An 18,608-nucleotide genomic window follows, 5' to 3' on the forward strand; every position below is an offset into this window, starting at 1 on the left:
AGTGTTACTCTGAGCATTGTTGGCTTTTGGTTGTTAGCCTAGCAAGGGTCTGATTAAGGCTGAGATAAAGTGTTTGGGGAGAATGTTCTGTTGAGATTTTTCCACACAGGTGTTTGGAAGTACTATACTTGCAAGTGTTGTCTCCCAAAGTGTGATTCCAGTTTAGGGCAGTTGGGTGGAAAGAACATGGGCGCCAGAGAGTAAAACATCGAATCAAGTCCTAGCCCTTTCATTATCTTTGTGCGTAAGTTTCCTCATTTGTAAAATAGTGACTCTTATGAGGATTAGATATGATGTTTGTAAGTTACTTATCACAGTGCCTAGCATAAGAGTGCAGACTGTTCTAAATATTAACCATTCTTTTTGTTATTATTTTATTGATAATGCTTTTTTCTAAAAAAAAACCACAAAACATCACTGTAGACTCCAGAGGGGTTCCTCTTGTGGCCATTGTAATCTCTCAGATTCATGAGTTCCAAAACATTAATAATAGTTGCCATTAATAATAGTTGCTGCCAACAGGAAAATTAGCCACGGTGTGCTATGAACAAAGCCCTGATTTATGCATGCAAGGTTGTAGGCTAAGCCATTCTCAAATCTAATTAAAGCGTGTACTTAACATGAGAGTTGACTTTTAAAAGTACAGTAGGGAAGGTGGTCTTCCTCATTAAAAAAAAAAAAAATCTGTATTTTCACTTTCTTTTGACAAGTTGGAAGCTCTTTTTCAACTAACCTTCATTCCTGTATAGCAGTCATCTGTTGGAGCTGAGTAAAAGCCGTGAATAAAGGGCCATGAATTCTGTCCAGCTAAGTGATTTGTTTGCTGTGGCATTTTAGCATTGTCTGCAATTCAGATTATAAAATGACTACCTCTTGGGAACTTATTTCCTTTTTCAGACCCATCATAGTTGAAACTGAGTGCTAAAAATAAGTCTTTTTTAGGTCTGTCAGTCTTTGAATCTTGTGCATTTTGCTCATGTTCTTTTTTTTTCGCCATGCCTCGTGGCTTGTGGGATCTTAGTTCCTGACAAGGGATCAAACCTGGGCTCTTGGCAGTGAAAATGCATAGTCCTAACCACTGGACTGCTGTGCAGTTCCCACTCACACTTTTTTGCATGCTCTCCTTTTCCTCTTCTGATTTTCTCTTCTTTTTGCCAAATGCTCTTTGCTTTCATAGCTGAGGCTTTAAAAGTCCAAGACTATTTTTGTTAAACAAGATTTGTTGGGGAGGCTAACTGATTTCTTCACTTCTCATGTACAGTTTCACAAACTTTATTGTGAGAAAAATACTGTTTTTTAGGTTCGATGCTGCCAAATTTGTTATGAGATGGCTCTGTAAGCATGAAAACCCCAAGATGCAAACAATGGCAGTGAGCATAACCTCTATTCTAGCCCTGCAGGTATGTGATCGCTGAATGCAAATTTTCTCTCTCCCTAGTCTTGGTGGAGCTTTGATGGAGGTCTAACATTTCACTTTCGGCTTTTTGTTTGTTTATAGCTCTCACCTGAGCAAACTGCACAACTTAAAGAAGAGCTCTTCATGGCAGTTAAGGTAGGTTAATTGTCACTTTTATAACTTTTTTTTCAGTAAAAGTAATTTGTGAACATAGTTTAAAAAATTAAATCATTTTAAAAAGCTTATAAAATGAACAATCTGTAAGACCTGCTACCCAGAAGAAACTATTCTGTACTCATATAGCTATTTTTCCTCCATATCTCTAAATAAAATGCTTATAATTGTGGTTTCAGTCTGTCATACAGAGTGAAGTAAGTCAGAAAGAGAAAAACAAATATCGTATATTAAAGCATACATGTGGAATCTAGAAAAATGGTACAGATGGACCTATTTCCAGGGCAGGAATAGAGACGCAGACATAGAGAACAGATATGTGGACATGAGGGGACGGGGAGGGTGGGACAAATTGGGAGATTAGGATTGACATAAATACACTACCATGTGTAAAATAGATAGCTAGTGGGAACCTGCTGTATAGCACAGGGAGCTGTCAGCTTGGTGCTCTGTGATGACCTAGGTAGGTGGGATGGCCGGGGGGGCGTGGGAGGGAGGTCCAAGAGGGAGGGGATATATGTATACCTATAGCTGATTCACTTCCTTGTACAGCAGAAACTAACAAAATTGTAAAGCAACTATACTCCAATTTTAAAAAAAGAGAGAGAAAAAAATGATTTATCAGTTTTAGATGTTATCTTGTGATTCTGCTGGTATGGTAAATAAGATTTTGGCTCTCCTACATATATCTCTACAAATTACCTCCTTTCCCAACCCCCAATAAATTTATATTACAAGTTTTAATAAATCAGTATCTACATTATGATTATACTAACATTGATCATGGAAGAATGTACATCATTGTTTTATTTTGCACTTCTCTTATTCTGAGGTGAGGCTTGAGCCTATTTTTTTTTTTGGAAGAGTCATTTATAATGTCTGTGAATTGTCTGTTCATGGCCTTTAGTTTTTCTTTAGGGTTGCTGGCTTTTTTCTAATTTATAGGATTCCTTTATGTTTATAGGATGCATGTAATTTTTCCCCATTTGGCTGTTAGTCTGTTTTTACTTTATTTATGGCATGATTTGGTATGCAATAATTTAAAAAAATTTATATTGTTGAATTTATTCTTTTCTTTTTTTTTTAAAGGAGAAATTTTTGTCATTGGGTTTTTAAAAAATATTTATTTATTTATGTATTTTGGCTACAAAGGGTCTTAGTTGCGGCACGCTGGATCTTTGTGTGACACGTGGACTTCTTAATTGTGACGTGCATGCAGGATCTAGTTCCCTGACCAGGGATCGAACCCAGGCCCCCTGCATTGGGAGCGTGGAGTCTTAGCCACTGGACCACCAGGAAAGTCCCCAGATGCTGGCTTTAGATTGGAGCAGAAAGGAAGGCAGAGTACACTGATGCAAGGGCAAGCAGGTTGTTAGATTTTGTTGGGAAGAATAGCTATGGTTCCCAGTGAAAACTTAGATGAATTGATCAAATGAGAGGAACAAGAAGATGGCAGTTAAAGTTTGGGGAGTGAGAATTATGAAATAGTAGTCTTTGGAGTGAATTCATTGAGAAATATAGTAGGATTGCCAGTACAGTTGAATGCCCTTTTGAAATTTTGAGGCAGATATTAAGAGTGAGACTCGAGAACAGTCTTTTTCAATACTCAGATTTTGGAGGTGGAGCGTGAAGTAGGGTTTAACTAAGGTAGGAGTTTTGCCAAGATGATGTGGTGGAAGAACACTGAAGTTACTGGGAATGCTAACAGTATTAGATAGAGGTAGAGAGAGATAGATATTGATATGGAGAGCAAGTGCTTAAAATAACATGGAGGGAAGTGTAGCCCTGTAGTTCTTGGAGAAACCATTTTAGGTAGTGGTACCAAAAGTTCAGGCTTTAACGTGGATGGATCTAGAGACTGTCATACAGAGTGAAGTAAGTCAGAAAGAGAAAAACAAATATCGTATATTAACGCATATATGTGGAACCTAGAAAAATGGCACAGATGAACCGGTTTGCAGGTCAGAAATTGAGACACAGATGTAGAGAACAAACGTATGGACACCAAGCGGGGAAAGCGGCGGGGGTGGGTGTGTGGGGGTGTGATGAATTGGGCGATTGGGATTGACATGTATACACTGATGTGTGTAAAATGGGTGACAATAAGAACCTGCTTTATAAAAAAATAAATAAAATAAAATTCAAAAATTAAAAAAAGTTCAGGCTTCAGATTGAAACAAACTAGGTTCAGCCACTAACTAGCCATAGCCCTTAGGTAATTTACTTATCTCCTCTGCGCCTCAGATTCTTTACCTGAAAGACTGGCATTGGACATGGGAGTAATATTTTGCAGTTATTTTGAGTATTATTAAGATAAAATATGTAAAGCAGCTAACCATGGGCCTGACCACAGCTGTCATTGCTTTCCCGGTCAGCCTCACTTTCTGCTCCCTCCCTTGCTGCACTCACCCTATTGGCTGTCTAGGTGATTGCTACCAGCGTGGTGTGCACTTATATTCTTCTTTTGGCTCTAACAGCTTTATTTTCGTGAATTTTCTTGATGTGTTCTCTCCTGATTGGGTAAAATATTTGAGATGGTCTCATTCCTCCTGAAAACAGACAGTCTGGTTTGTTTAGCGTTGTTATACTTTATGTATCTTTTCATTAGCTGGTTAGGTGGAAATGGCTGTCTTTTTCCTTTCACATGACAGTCTAGTATGTTTGAAAGAAACCGTGAATACTGGCTTAACTTTTGTCTAGAAAAATTCTGATTTGAAATGGTATATTGGAATCTCTGTTAAATAAGTCAGTGGTTTCTTCAAGCTATTAGGACATATTATACTATAAACTAGTGTTATCCTGTAGCCATACTGACCTGCTCAGTGGTGTAGAACAGCAAACTTTTTTTTTGGCCTGGAATATCTGCCCCCCTCCCCTTTTATGTCCTCATTCCTTGCTTAGCTGCCTTGTCCTTTTTTCCTTTTGGTCTCTTTTACATACTACCTTTGTATGGAGTCTTCCCTCTCCCACCTTTTCTAAAGAAAATTCTTAGGCTTTTATGTGTTTACTTCAGAGCATTTACCGAAACTAAAAATTATTTTATTTAGTTGAGATAAACTGTTTTTTTTAATCTGTCACTCTTAATCTGAATATGTGCCTGACTTCCAAAAGGTGTTGACTAAACATTGTCAAGATGTGAATAATGGAATAGCTGATATGTACTTGATTATGAGGTTTATTAACAAGCACCAAGAACTAGATTAAGTGCTTGATAAACTTTAATATTTTTTCCTCACAAAACCCCTAAAAAATAGGTGTAAGTCATTTTATAGAGAGAAAGTGGGTCACAAGGCTATTAAGTGGTAGAACTTGGGTTTAGAACCGAGGTTTGATTCTAAAGCTTTTCTTAACCATTGCTTTCCTTATACTGGAATTGAGTCAGTCACTAGGGCATCTTACTCCCTGTCTCTTTGTTTTTTAGGAACTTCTAGCAATAGTAAAACAAAAGACTACTGAGAATTTAGATGATGTCACCTTCTTGTTTACTTTGAAAGCACTTTGGAATCTTACAGATGAATCTCCAGCTGCCTGCAAGCACGTTATTGAAAATCAAGGATTGGCGATCTTCATCCAAGTCTTGGAGGTGGGAAGACAGGATTGAGTTTATGTGTAAAGTCCTTTTTAAAAATATTTATTTATTTTATTTATTTATTTTGGCTGCTCCTGGTCTTAGTTGTGGCATGCGGACTTCTTAGTTGCAGCATGCAGACTCTTAGTTACGGCATGAGGGCTTCTTAGTTGTGGCATGCAGACTCTTAGTTGCGGCATGCATGCGGGATCTAGTTCCCCGACCAGGGATTGAACCTGGGCCCCCTGCACTGGGAGTGTGGAGTCTCACCCACTGGACCACCAGGGAAGTCCCTGTAAAGTTCTTTTCTTCATGATAAAGTAACCTGTATATTCTTTTCACAGACTTTTTCAGAGTCAACAATACAAAGCAAAGTACTTGGTCTTTTGGTAAGGTGAATTGTTTTGAGTTAATTCTAATTACTTAAAAAAATAGAAAGCTCACGCTCATGTAGTACCTACTATGTGCTAGGCACTTTTGTAAGCAGTTTACGTGCATTAACTCATTTAATCTTCACACTATCCCTGTAAAGTAAATACCATTATATATGAGTCATCTATTGCTGTAAACACACTACAGCTTAAAACAGCATCCATTTTATTCACTTCTGAATCTGTGGGTCTAGAGTTTGAACTCAGCTCAGCTGTACGGTTCTTCTGCTGGTCTCTGTGGAGTTATTCACGTTGCTGCAGTCATCTGGTGGCTCAGCTAGGCCTAGATGCTCTAGGATGGCCTGACTCTCAGCTCTGACCGTTGGTGCAGGTTGTTAGCTGGGCCTTGTGTCTCCATGAGCTTCTTCACTTGGCAGTTTCTGGGCAGCAATAGAAGGCAAGAGCACTGTACAAGTGCTTCTTAAACCTCTGCTTATATCAGATTTTCTAATGTCTCACAGGTCAAAGTAGGTTACGAGACCCGGAGTGTTTTCCAACAACCACTTTGCCACTTGTTTGACACCAACTGGGTGTCCTACAGTTCGATTCAGTTCACTTCTGCCACTAGCTATCCAGAGTTAGCATCAGGTCCCACAAGTTAAAAAGCTCAGTCCCACAAGTCTGCCTCCACTTTAGTTGCCAACTGTTAAGCACAGGCCACCCCTACTTCTGACTGACTGACTTTAAATTGGGGGTTTCCACGACCCCCTCCTCAGGTTGATAATTTGCTAGAATGGCTCACAGAACTGGGGAAGGCACTTTATTTGCTATTTTCAATTTATTACAGGATACAACTCAGAAACAGTCAAATAGAAGAGATATGTAGGGCAAGGAAGGAGGGATGTGTGCAGAGCTTCCATGCCCTCTCTGGATACACCACCTTCCCAGCATCTTGATGTGTTCACCAACCCAGAAATTCTCCAAACTCCATTATTTAGGGGTATATATGGGGGGGTGGGGGTCTCATCACACAGGCATGATTGATTATTAATTCAATCTTTAGCCTCTCTCCTCTCCTGCTGAGGTTGGGGGCATGGGGTTGAAAGTTCCAGGTTTCTAATCAAGGTTTGGTCTTTCTGGCATCCAGCCCCCATCCAGAAGCTATCTAGGTGCCTGCCAAGAGTCACCTCATTAGAACAAAGATGCTCCAATCACTCCAGAAATTCCAAGGGATTTGAGAGCTCTGAGTCAGGAACTAGGGACAAAGACCAGGTATTTCTTATGCCTAGGGATAAGGCCAGATTAAAGGAGGTGGCCACCCCTTGATGGGAAGAGCAGCAGTCACATTATTAAAGGGCATATACACAGGGATAGGGAAATTGCGTTATGTTCTGCACTCTCCCATACATCGTTGTCTGCATTTTATAGATATTCAGTCTGAGGCACAGAAGTGCCATTTACCCTATGTTACCTAGATAGTAAGAGGCAGAATCAGAACTCAAACTCAGGCAGTCTGGCTCCAGACCCTCTGATATTAGCCACTTTACTTCCTCTTTAACAATTGAATTAATTTTTTAGAAATATCTTGGTTTATACTTTTATACTACCTCCCAATCAGGATATTTGTTATTGAGAGATTTCTTTGTTTCCTAAAGATAAAGGTGAAGATTTACAAAAAGTAACGAAGACATACTACTGTATGCCCCTGCAGTTTGCTGTGCTGGTGCTTCGGAAGACACAGATACATGAAACATAGCAAGCTGGTAGTACTAATAATGTTGGGAGGTGGTGTCAGACATGTATGCAAATACCTCTCTAATTCATGATTGACTGTGGTAAGTGCTGGAAAAGAGGCACAGAGTCCAGTGGGAGCCTTTGATTCTAGATCAAGAACTCACTGAAAGCAGGGACTGTGTGTTTCCCTTTGTATCCCTAACACATACAGGACTTGGGACAGAGCAGATGTGAAAGGCTTCATAGAGAGGAATACATGATTAGTATTGGAAACCTGGAAGGTACAGAAAAGTAGAAGAAAGGAACAAAGGTCATTTTGGGCTAAAAAAGGATGAGAAAATGTAATCATTTGAGGGACACTGTAATATAGAGTATCTGGAATTTTGGGAGAAGGTGGGAAGAAGAAAAACAGTGGGAAATCAGTCCAGAAGGGTGGATTGAAGCCTCATACATCTATACAATGCTAAGTATCCTTCTTTTTATCCTTTTGAGAGCCTCTCAGAATACTGAGGGTTAGGGAGGTTGTTCCTTTTCCTTCCTTTTTCTGTATGAGGAAGACCCACATTCTCCTGTAGCTCCCATTCAGTATTTTATTCCATAGACTCTTGGGAAGAAAAGGCTAATATAAAAGCTTCTGCCAAGATTAAAGAGGAACTTGGGACTCAACTGAGGTGTCCCTCTCAGTTTTGCTAAGGATCCTATCTATCATCTTGTCTCTTCTTGTTTGGGGCTGCCATCTGATAGACTCAGTGCTGGTCATGCTGTTGACTAATTGTGTAGCTGGCCCAGGGAAGAAGGGCAGGGGGTCTAAAAACAGTGCAATTTCTGCTGAAATCATGCTGTTAACAAGAGGGTTATAGCTAGTCTTGAGAAAAGGGGGCAGGGTGGGTCTCAAAACAGTACAATTTTCTGCAGAGTGCCTTATGCCTTTCTCAACATACTAAGTCTATACTTTTCTGAAAGCTGCTTTAGAAGGAGCAGTAACTGCTGTGGTTGCTTTGACTGTGTGTTTATCCTCTAAACCTTTGTTTTTTCATCTGTGTAGTGGACAGACCCTAAGTGACCAACCCCCAGTGATTCTAGTTTTTTTGGTGTTCATGTCTTTGTGTAATCTCCATCTCCCTAGAGTCTGGGCAGGACCTGTGACTTGTTTCTAACTAACAGAATATGGCAAAGATAATAGGATATCATTCCTGTGATTATATTACAATATGTATAAAATCCTTCTTCCTAGCAGACACTCTAGAGAAGTGAGTGCTTGGAGAAGGGAAAAGCCCACATAGCAAAAAAAAACCTATGGGCAGCTTCTGGGAGCTGAGGGTGACCTCCAGCAAGAAACCCTCCTTCCTGCAGCCACAGGGGAATGAATTCTGCCAACGGTCTGAGTGAACTTGCAAGTATTCTCCCCACCCACACCTCACCCATTGGAGCCTCCAGATGGGAATGCAGGCTAGCCAGCCCTTTGATTGCAGGCTTGTGAGACCCAGCTCAGCGAGGCCCACAGAAGCTGGAAGAGGAAAAATGTATGTTGTTTTAAGCCACCAAGTTTGTGTTAATTTGTTACACACATAGAAAACTAATACAGTACATAAAATAAGAAAATACTTCCTGCCTTTCATTGTTACTGTTAAACTTAAAGCTAATGTAACATATAGTGGGCCCCCAGGAATGTTAAGTTTTTTAGTCAGACCTGGATTTGTATTCTTTCCAACCAGTTACTAGCAGTGTGAACCTGACAAGTCAGTCTTGCTGAGTGTTGAATTTCTTTGTAGGACTATTAAAGATTAAGTGCGATAAGGCAGATAAAAAGACATTTCAGTCTCTCTAGCTCAGTGCCTGGCACTTAGTAAGTGCTTACTCAATGATTGGTTATTACTGATCATCCTCATCGTCAAGGGAGTGGGATTGTAGGTGTTAGGCTAAGTCAGAGGGAGGAGGATGGGACTAAGTGTTCTTGTATGTATATGAGCTGAGCAGTAGGAGAGGGAGAGGAACCAGTTCCTGATTCTCCCCTCCTTTCCTGTCCTTGATATTCTCTGCTCCATCTGACCCATAGAACAACATAGCTGAAGTCAGAGAACTCTCTTCCAAGTTGATGACTGACGATGTGGTAAAGCATGTCAGCAGCTTGCTGCATAGTAAGGAACTGGAAGTCAGCTATTTAGCTGCAGGCATCATAGCCCACCTGACATCTGACAAACAGCCCTGGATATCCCATGACCTCCAGAGGAGAGCACTTCTCCAGGATCTGGTATGAGAACCATTGCTCTTTACAAAATCCAGAGTCATCTCTTTTTGCAGAAAACTTATTTTTCTAGATCATAAGAATTTTTGAAATATGTGTTCATTGTAGAAAATGGGAAAGATAGAGAAAAATATAAAGAAAACATTATAAATCACCCACACCTTAACCACCCAAAGCTAATCTCTATTAACATTTTGTTGCATTCCTTCTGGTAACTTTCCTTCTATAAAAGTTATGCATGCAAACCGTTTATATGGCTTATTCTAATTCTCTTTCCCACTCTCAGCTCTTTTTAAAGCTATTTCTTTTGGTGTTTACCTCCATATCGCTAACATATGTTGTTATTTCTTGACTTTGTAGTTTAAGACATTATCAATTTATTTTCCCACTTTGGAAAATGAAGATTCTTTTTCTCTGTTTCCCAATGCACACCCTTTCTTATACTCCAAGTATACATCTCCTTTCAGTACATTCAAGCACATCCTGTCTACTTCCGCTTCTCGGAGACTACTTTCTCAAGCCTTCTGTTTTTTTTTTTCCATCTGATTTGCTTTTTTGTATATCTGTTAGACCACTGTCATCCCAGGATATTCATTTACTATCATTCTGGAGATTCTCTTTGCTCTCTTGTGTTGGATTCCCTGTATCCAGGACTGCGTACCTTCCTATTTTTTGGTGTACTCCCTCATTCTCTTGCGTCATATCCTCCAGTAGCTTCCTAAGAGATGTATGAAAAAGAAAATTTGAAACCTTTTATGTTTGAAAAGGCCTTTATTTTACATTCACATTTAGTTGATCAACTGGCTAGGTATAAAAGTTAAGTTTTGAAATATTTTCACAATTTCTAAGTCATTGCTCCACTGTCTTTTATTTCTCTGTATCACTGTTGAGAAGTCCTGTGCCATTTTTCTTTGGAAGCTTTAAGACCTTTGTCTTCAGTGTTTGGAAATCACAGTGATGTGCCTTGATGTGGGTTCATTTTCATCTGTTCCGTTTGCTACTTACTGCTCTGGAAGCTCATTTCCTTCAATTCTGGGAAATTTCTTTCTCTCCCTCTCGCCCCTCCATCCCTCCTTTTTCTTTCCTCTTTTTTCTCCCTGCTTCCCTCCCTTCCTTTTTTTTTTTTGGCTGCATTGGGTCTTTGTTGCTGCACATGGGCTTTCTCAAATTGCAGCGAGCCAGGGCTACTCTTTGTTGTGGTGCACGGATTTCTCATTTCAGGGGCTTCTCTTGTTGTGGAGCACAGGCTCTAGGCATGTGGGCTTCAGTAGTTGCAGCACACGGGCTCAGTAGTTGTGGTGCACGGGCTTAGTTGCTCTGTGGCATGTGGGATCTTCCTGGACCAGGGCTTAAACCCGTGTCCCCTGCATTGGCAGGTGGATTCTTAACCACTGCACTACCAGGGAAGTCCCGTCCCTCCCTTCCTTAATTTCTATTCTTCTGATTGAAGATTATAAGGTCGGCTTCCAACAGGCTAAACACCCACTAGAAGAAGAGAGTTGGGGGGTAAAGGAGGCTCAGCATTTAGTATTTTCACTTTAGCCCCCTGTTTTTAGCATGGTACTCCCAACCTCAGCTGTTCATGGGATTGCCCAGTCCAGAAATTTTTGTAAGGGGTGGTAGAGGAGATCTTGAAGTCTTGATTCTTTGGTACTTTCAACCAATCGTCCTTTTTCAACCCCACCTCTAATCTCACTTCCTGAAGTAATACTTTTGCCAAATATTTAAGTCTCTTGGGTGTTCTGTTCAAAATGGTTTGTTTTTTTAACCTTCCCCAGTGCTAGATCTATTAAATTAGTTACCATTTTTCTTCTGTTTTCTTCTATGTGTATTTGTCTTCTTTTAAACCATTTGTATCATTCTGTTCATGGGATTTAGGGGAGGAGTGGGTGCATGCTCAATCTTCCATCATTAAACAGGAGCCCCTTTTTATTGCATTGTTTTCCACATGACTTTGTTTATATTCTACATATATAATGCTTATCTAATTGATAGTTGGCAGGTTAGGTATCCTAAATTTGAGTAATCAATCCCATGTTTTGAAAACTTATGTTGTTTCATATATATGTAATTATAAGTGACATGAAACAATACTAGAATCTTGATATGTCTCTTTGTACAGTATACAACCATCCAGAATTGGCCAAGTTCAAGTTGTAAGATGACAGCATTGGTGACCTACAGGTAATTTCATGATGGTATAGTGCTTTTCTTAAAGCTTGTCCTCAGTCTACTCACTATGTAGAAGCCATGGTACAGTGATAAAATATTAGAATAAAATAGCATGTGTTCAAATCCTGTTTCTTTGTGATATTGGGAAAATCACTTTTAGAAAATCTCTGAGACTCAGTTTTCGTCATCTGTAAAATGAGGCTGGCAGTGTGCAAGATTGAGGGTGGAATCAGATATTGAATGTATAATGTCTCACACAGAGTATAATTTCTTAAATGCTAGTTCTGATTATATGCTCAGCAGTACATCTGTCTTGGTGAGGAATTGACCCTGGGGGGAAAATGTTGAAAATTATTATTATATCCCTGATGTTAGCTTGAGTTCTGAAGAAACATCTTCTTTGTACTTGTTTAGATCCTTCAAGGCATTTTTCCCACTCCTTGGCAACGTCTCTCGACCAGAGGTTCAGCTCTGGGCACTATGGGCCATGTATCATGTCTGCAGTAAAAACCGTATGTAATTAAAAAGAATAGTTTTCCAGCTATTTTTCTGTATAAGGATTAAGTTCAAGATGGAATTTTGAAAAATTGTTCACCTATGTCCTGATTTTAACACTTTTAAAAAAGCAACTGAAAAGCATTTGTATTAGTATAAAAAATGCTACAGAATTATAATTGGGGGTGGTTGTCAAGTGATATAGAAAGTCAAAGTTTGCTCCCACTCCTATTCCCCATAGGCAAGCACTGTCCATAAGTTGATAACTATAACTATACTTCCAGATACTTTTCTGTATACATGCTATAGTTAGTATATACTCTATGTGAACAGGATAATGTTTTTAGACAAAATGGGCTCATTCTGTGCATACTATCCTATAGCTTGCTGTTTTTCACTCAGTAGTTTATCATGAATACTATTCTTCCTATAGTAATACATAGATTTGCCTCTTTGTAATGGTTTGAGGGAGGCTGGGGGGCCAGATGTCAGGAGTTGGTCCCAGGCAGATTAAATGTTTTTCCATGTTTTACTGTTTTAAATTCCCCTTGGGAATTCTTGGCTTTATTCTTTTTTAAAAAATATTTATTTATTTATTTGGTTGCACCAGGTCTTAGTTGTGGCTTGTGGGCTCCTTAGTTGCAGCACATGGGATCCTTAGTTGTGGCAGGTGGGCTCTTTAGTTGTGGCTCCAGGGCTCCTTAGTTGTGCCTTGCCAGCTCCTTAGTTGTGGCATGCATGTGGGATCTAGTTCCCTGACCAGGGATTGAACCCAGGCCCCCTGCATTGGGAGCATGGAGTCTTATCCACTGCACCACCAGGGAAGTCCCTTGGCTTTTATTCTTTGTTAAGCATTATTATTAAAATTTTTGCTTTTATTATAAAAGAAATATAGGTTATAATTTTATACTAAAATACCTAAGATAAAACTTTTAGAATTAATTAAAGTTTTAACTATCAAAAGCATAAGCTATCTCAAAATGGCTTTAACAAGTATTGAGGCCTATATGCAAAAAAAACTATAGGAAATAATTTAAAAGCCTGAAATAATTGTGAGACATACTATACTCAATTCTTTTCAATTCATGGATATAATACAATTCAAGTGAATGAGTAAGAGTTGAGGAATCTGAAAATTATTTTAAAGTTAAAGTGGCAGGATAAACAGGAAAGAACTGACTGAGAAAAATGGTTTTTAGGAGCTTGCCCTAATACTCTCTTTATTTATTTATTTATGTTTGGCTGTGCCTGTGGTGTGCAGAATCTTAATTCCCAGACCAGGGATCAAACCCTGGCACCCCTTGCAGTGGAAGCGTGGGGTCCTAACCACTGGACCACCAGAGAAGTCTCTAACACTTCTCTTTAAATGGTACTGGCATATGAATAGATGGAGGCAGATCAGTCAGTTTGAATGGCACTGAAATAGACTCTAGTATATTCAGTTACAACAGTAGTAACTGTAACAACAACTAGAATTTAGTTGAGTGTTTATATTTCCTATGTGCCAAGCAGTGTTGTAAGCTATTTATTTGTAACTTATTTAATCTTCACAACAGATGGAACGGGTAGCATTTTATTGTATATCTGTTACAGATGAGAAAACGAGGCATAGAGAAGTAAAGTAACTTGCCCAAAGTTAAAACAGCCTGCACCGGCAGAGATAGGGTTCTAACCTAGTGATCTGACTCCACATCACCACTATTAATTAGATTGCTCTGTATTTCTTTGCTATATGATGTAACAATTTATTTAACATTGTTTCCAGTCTTTTCTATTCCAATACAAACACTGGTTCGATGAATAATGACATTCTCTCTCTCACTCTCACTCACACACGTACTATATATTTAGGAAAGATGAACATGTGTGCTAATTAAGAGGACAGACCCCAGAATCAGACTATTTGTACTTTGCTCCCATTTACTAACTGTGGGAGCTTGAGCAAGTTACTGAACCCCTCTGTTCTCCAGTTTCCTCATCTGTAAAATGGGGATTAAAGTACCTATTCCATAGGGCTGTTATGAGAATTAAATGAGGTAGCATTTGCAAAGCATTTAAACATTGCTTGGCTCATAGTACGAGCATTTGTACATAGCACAGTATTAGTACAAGCGTAGTGCATACCATTTGTTAAAAGAAAAGACATCACTTTGCAAGCATGATCTGCAGAATACTTTTAGAATTACTGAGTCAAAGTGTTATGAATGCTTGTTTTGGTAGGTATTGCTAAACTGTCATCCAGATAATTGATTACCAGTTTGCATTCCCATCAGCAATATATTAGAGCTTCCAGTTTCCTTTTATTCTTACAAAAAGGTTTAGTTGAATTTTTTTTTGGGGGGGTGGTATGCGGGCTTCTCACTGTTGTGGCCTCTCCCATTGCGGAGCACAGGCTCCGGACGCGCAGGCTCAGCGGCCATGGCTCACAGGCCTAGCCGCTCCGCGGCATGTGGGATCTTCCCGGACCGGGGCACGAACCTGTGTGCCCTGCATCGGCAGGCGGACTCTCAACCGCTGCGCCACCAGGGAAGCCCTAGTTGAATTTTTTTTTTTTTTTTTTGCGATACGCGGGCCTCTCACTGCTGTGGCCTCTCCCGCAGCGGAGCGCAGGCCCAGCAGCCATGGCTCACGGGCCCAGCCGCTCTGCGGCACACGGGATCCTCCCAGACCGGGGCACGAACCCGCGTCCCCTGCATCGGCAGGCGGACTCTCAACCACTGCGCCACCAGGGAAGCCCTAGTTGAATTTTTTGATCTTTATCAACCTAAGGTGAAAGAGAGTCTCAGATGGCGTTTATTTTAAGTAAGGTGAACTGTCTTATATTTGAATTGTCTGTTGATTTCCATTGCTCACTTTTTGTTTACTGTTTTTTGGTCTTTTTCTTTTTAATTTGAAGGAAGTCTTGCAAATACTTTTTCCCAGTTTATTGTCTTGATTTTATTCAATGTTTTTACAAGTCAATATTTTGTTATATGGCCTCTGGGTTTCAGGTCATGATTATACCTTACAAAATTGATGAAAATTTTCAGCCATTTTCTTTTAAAATATTACCTTCCACCTATTCTCTCTATTCCTTTCTTATAACATCTATCAGAAGTATCTTATACCTTCTCTGAATCTGTCCTACATGTTTTGTAACCATTTAAAAACAAATGTTTCCATGTCTTTGTTTCTTTTTACTGCATTCTTGGTAATTGCCTTAGATGTGTTTTTGGATCATTGTTTCTGTGTCTAATAGACTCTTGGACTGATTAAGAGAATCCTTTCAGACTGAGTTGTGCACATGTCCCTTCAGTACAGCTTTGTATTTGCTTCTGTCAAGTGTTCTAGAGGTTTCCCTGGGATTGGACTAATTCTTATATTAATTTCTCAGCTCAAGGGTTCCCAGAACATTTAGGGTAATATAAATTCAAACCCTATACCAACTTGGGACTGGTTATAAATTCTCAGGAAAGACTCCCAGGAGCCCAGGCTAAATGCAGATGTTTCATTGTCTTATCCGTTGTCTTGCCCTTTGAGGGGCCAGCTTTATGCATTGATTTTGCTTCTGACTTCCTAAGTTAAAATCTAAATTCCTAGATTACTGAAACCGACGGTCCCTTTCTGCCGGACGATAGTTACAGGTTAGGTTACACGAGCTTTAGGTGCTTTTTGCTCTTTGTGTCTGACTCCTGGACAATTCCTTTACTTTGTGCACTCAACTATGAATTAAAAATTTTTTCAGTTATACTGTATCCAGCTCTGGTGTTTTTAGGTTGTCTAGCTCAGCATTATTGGCTGAACCTGAAATTTGTATCATTTTTGTAATAAAAGATGTTCTTATCCTTTTAGCTAGGATTAGAGACATTTGAAGCATAGAGTTGTCCAGAAGTAAACATAATAAAATAATCATCCATTATCTCATTACACAAGCCAAGCATTAACTGGCATATTTCTTCTAAATTGACACAGTTTATCTGTTAACTCCTGTGTCAGAGGGCTTAAAACTTTGTACTCTTTCTTCAAACTGGTGAATGTGGTAATTTGGGAATATTTAAGATGCCAACCTGTCCGTCAGGTTTCTTTGCTTAATTTTCTTTCAGCCAGCAAATACTGCAAAATGTTAGTCGAAGAAGAAGGACTGCAGCTTTTGTGTGACATCCAGAAGCACAGTGAGGCAGACCCCCAAGCACAGCACATTGCAGCCTCCCTTCTAGATGACTTCAGAATGCATTTCATGAATTATCGGAGACTCCCTCTCTGCTGAATGCCCTTCTTATCCTCAGGGGCTTCAGAGGTGCTCTGTTGCTCAGTGTCAGGTCTTCTGCCCTGTCACCAATTGAATGTTGAATTGAATTGAAACAAGTTGTCATTGGAGTTTGTGAGTTGACTGCCTTCTTGGCCTTTTTTTTTGGTTTGATTTTCTGTAACTTATTAGAAGGTTGGGTTTGTATGATAGCCATGATCCCAAATCAAGTTGGAATCATTCTGGGAATACCCTTTCAGAAGTTTTGAGAAATCAAGCCCTGGACTCTGTGTGAAGACCTGTGAGCTTGTGTTGGAACAGCTATGCCAGTTACTTTTCTCTAGCCCCGGCCAATTTCTTAACTCTGAGTGTTTGTCAGAGGAAAGGAAAAAGAAAGACTTACGGGGAAACTTTGATATTTGTGTTAAATTTCATGTTTGAAAGAATCTCCTAAGTTGTTATTCCTGGTTATATGAAGCCACTGGAGAAGAAGTACATGAAAAAGTTCTAGGAATCATACACGTATAAATGTATAGTTTGGAAGGCAGAACCTCTATTGGAGGGGAGGAAAAAATTATTTTTAATAGATACCAGAGTACCTTCCACTTGTTGGGTGGAGGGAAGAGAAATATATTTTTATGATTTTGGATAGTCTACCTTTGACCTTCCTTCCTCCAGCGTTACACAGACTGAGTACACGTAACATTGTGTGTGATTGGGTGTGCTGGTGGGGCATGGTCCGAGTTAGGACTGAGAATAGAGTGTTCAGATGAAAGATAATATGGGGATTATAAATCTCAATCCCTCAATCCCTCAAATTTTTAATTTGAGTTACGACTGTGAGCAAAACTGAGAGGAAAAGGAAGGGCTGTGCCAGAGGTGTAAAGAGGTGCTCTTACCTAATATGGAGATGAGAAAAATAGTGAGCTTCTCTGAGAACCAGTCTCAACCACAGTATAAACTATCAGAAGCTTTGGTTTTGTCCTCTGCAAACCCACTCTGTGGAATAGAGTATGAAGTCCTTCCTCACCTTATTATTGACAACTAACAAAACGTGTTTTACCATTCATCTGTTTAAGTTTTTCAAAGAAATAAATGCCTTTCTGAATTAGTAGCTTATTTTAGGACTAGGTTTTTGTGCTGTTAGCTGGCCAGACTCTTAACTGGAATGCTATATACCTTCGTTTGGAATCAGATGAGGCTTCTTCTTATTCTAAACCATATTTCAAACTGTTGCTCACTGGTGACTGGATAAGAGGAATTTGTAACCTGCTTCCTTCTACAGTCCTGCAACTACACAGTATTTTCTCTCATTCACTCTTTTTTTTTTTTTTTTTTTTTTTTTCCTGCGGTACGCGGGCCCTCTGGTTGCGGAGCACAGGCTCCGGACGCGCAGGCTCAGCAGCCATGGCTCACGGGCCCAGCCGCTCCGCGGCATGTGGGATCTTCCCGGACCGGGGCACGAACCCGCGTCCCCTGCATCGGCAGGCGGACTCCCAACCACTGCGCCACCAGGGAAGCCCTCATTCACTCTTTTGCATGATTCAAAAGGCTGTCTTACTTTGCTGACCTGAGTTCCGTGCGTTGGAACATGCTTTTACCAGATACTAGCTTAGGCTAATGTGAGGAGGGTAGGTGGGAAATGGTGCCTGTTGAGGTCCAGTTCTACACTGGGCACCTCTCCCAAGTTTTGTCTCATTCACAGCAATCCTCTGTGATAGTTGAGTTTTTATCCTCCCCATTTAACAGATGAGAAAGAGGAAGTTCAGGTTACTTTCCTGAGTAGATAGGCACTGCTCATGCGGTTGCTGCCGATTCAAAGACTGGGGCTCTTCTGTGTTACTCTCCCTTTCAGGAAATGAGCACAACTTTGGGGCACATTTGTATTTAGCAGCAAGTCAACAATGTTATTGGTATGTGTCCATGCCCGTGGCTTAGTGACTTCTGAGTCTGGCCAGGCGTAGGCGCAGAAAGCTCAGGTCAGTTAAAGAATGACCACGTGGCTGTCTCTTCCCCTGCCTTGGTGCACAGAAGGAGGGCTCCTGAGACTAGTCAGCCACTCAGTGTCGTCATCTTGCTCACTTCTGCTCGTGCTGTTCCCCTCAGGCTTCCTCTTTTCCGCCTCAAATGCCTATTGATCCTTCAGCTTTCGACTCCAGTGTTACCTGCCCATTTCCTGACCTTCCATGTTGTCCATCAGAGTTAATCGTTCCCTTCTCAGCACTCCT

The 18,608-nt window shown here is 40.2% G+C and overlaps 1 protein-coding gene across 1 annotated transcript in view; it reads left to right on the top strand.

The window, feature by feature from the left end:
• ZYG11A (zyg-11 family member A, cell cycle regulator) overlaps nucleotides 1-16,401 on the top strand; it is a 57,530-nt gene extending 41,129 nt beyond the window's left edge. The window contains exons 7-14 of the mRNA XM_065879696.1: nucleotides 1,301-1,400; nucleotides 1,499-1,552; nucleotides 4,992-5,153; nucleotides 5,483-5,527; nucleotides 9,300-9,494; nucleotides 11,611-11,672; nucleotides 12,075-12,172; nucleotides 16,238-16,401. Coding sequence (XP_065735768.1) covers nucleotides 1,301-1,400; nucleotides 1,499-1,552; nucleotides 4,992-5,153; nucleotides 5,483-5,527; nucleotides 9,300-9,494; nucleotides 11,611-11,672; nucleotides 12,075-12,172; nucleotides 16,238-16,401 — 880 coding nt within the window. The remainder of the gene's footprint in view (nucleotides 1-1,300; nucleotides 1,401-1,498; nucleotides 1,553-4,991; nucleotides 5,154-5,482; nucleotides 5,528-9,299; nucleotides 9,495-11,610; nucleotides 11,673-12,074; nucleotides 12,173-16,237) is intronic.
• The last annotated feature ends 2,207 nt before the right edge of the window (nucleotides 16,402-18,608 follow it).

Source organism: Phocoena phocoena, chromosome 1, assembly GCF_963924675.1.
Source record: "Phocoena phocoena chromosome 1, mPhoPho1.1, whole genome shotgun sequence".
NCBI classification, from domain to species: Eukaryota; Metazoa; Chordata; class Mammalia; order Artiodactyla; family Phocoenidae; genus Phocoena; species Phocoena phocoena.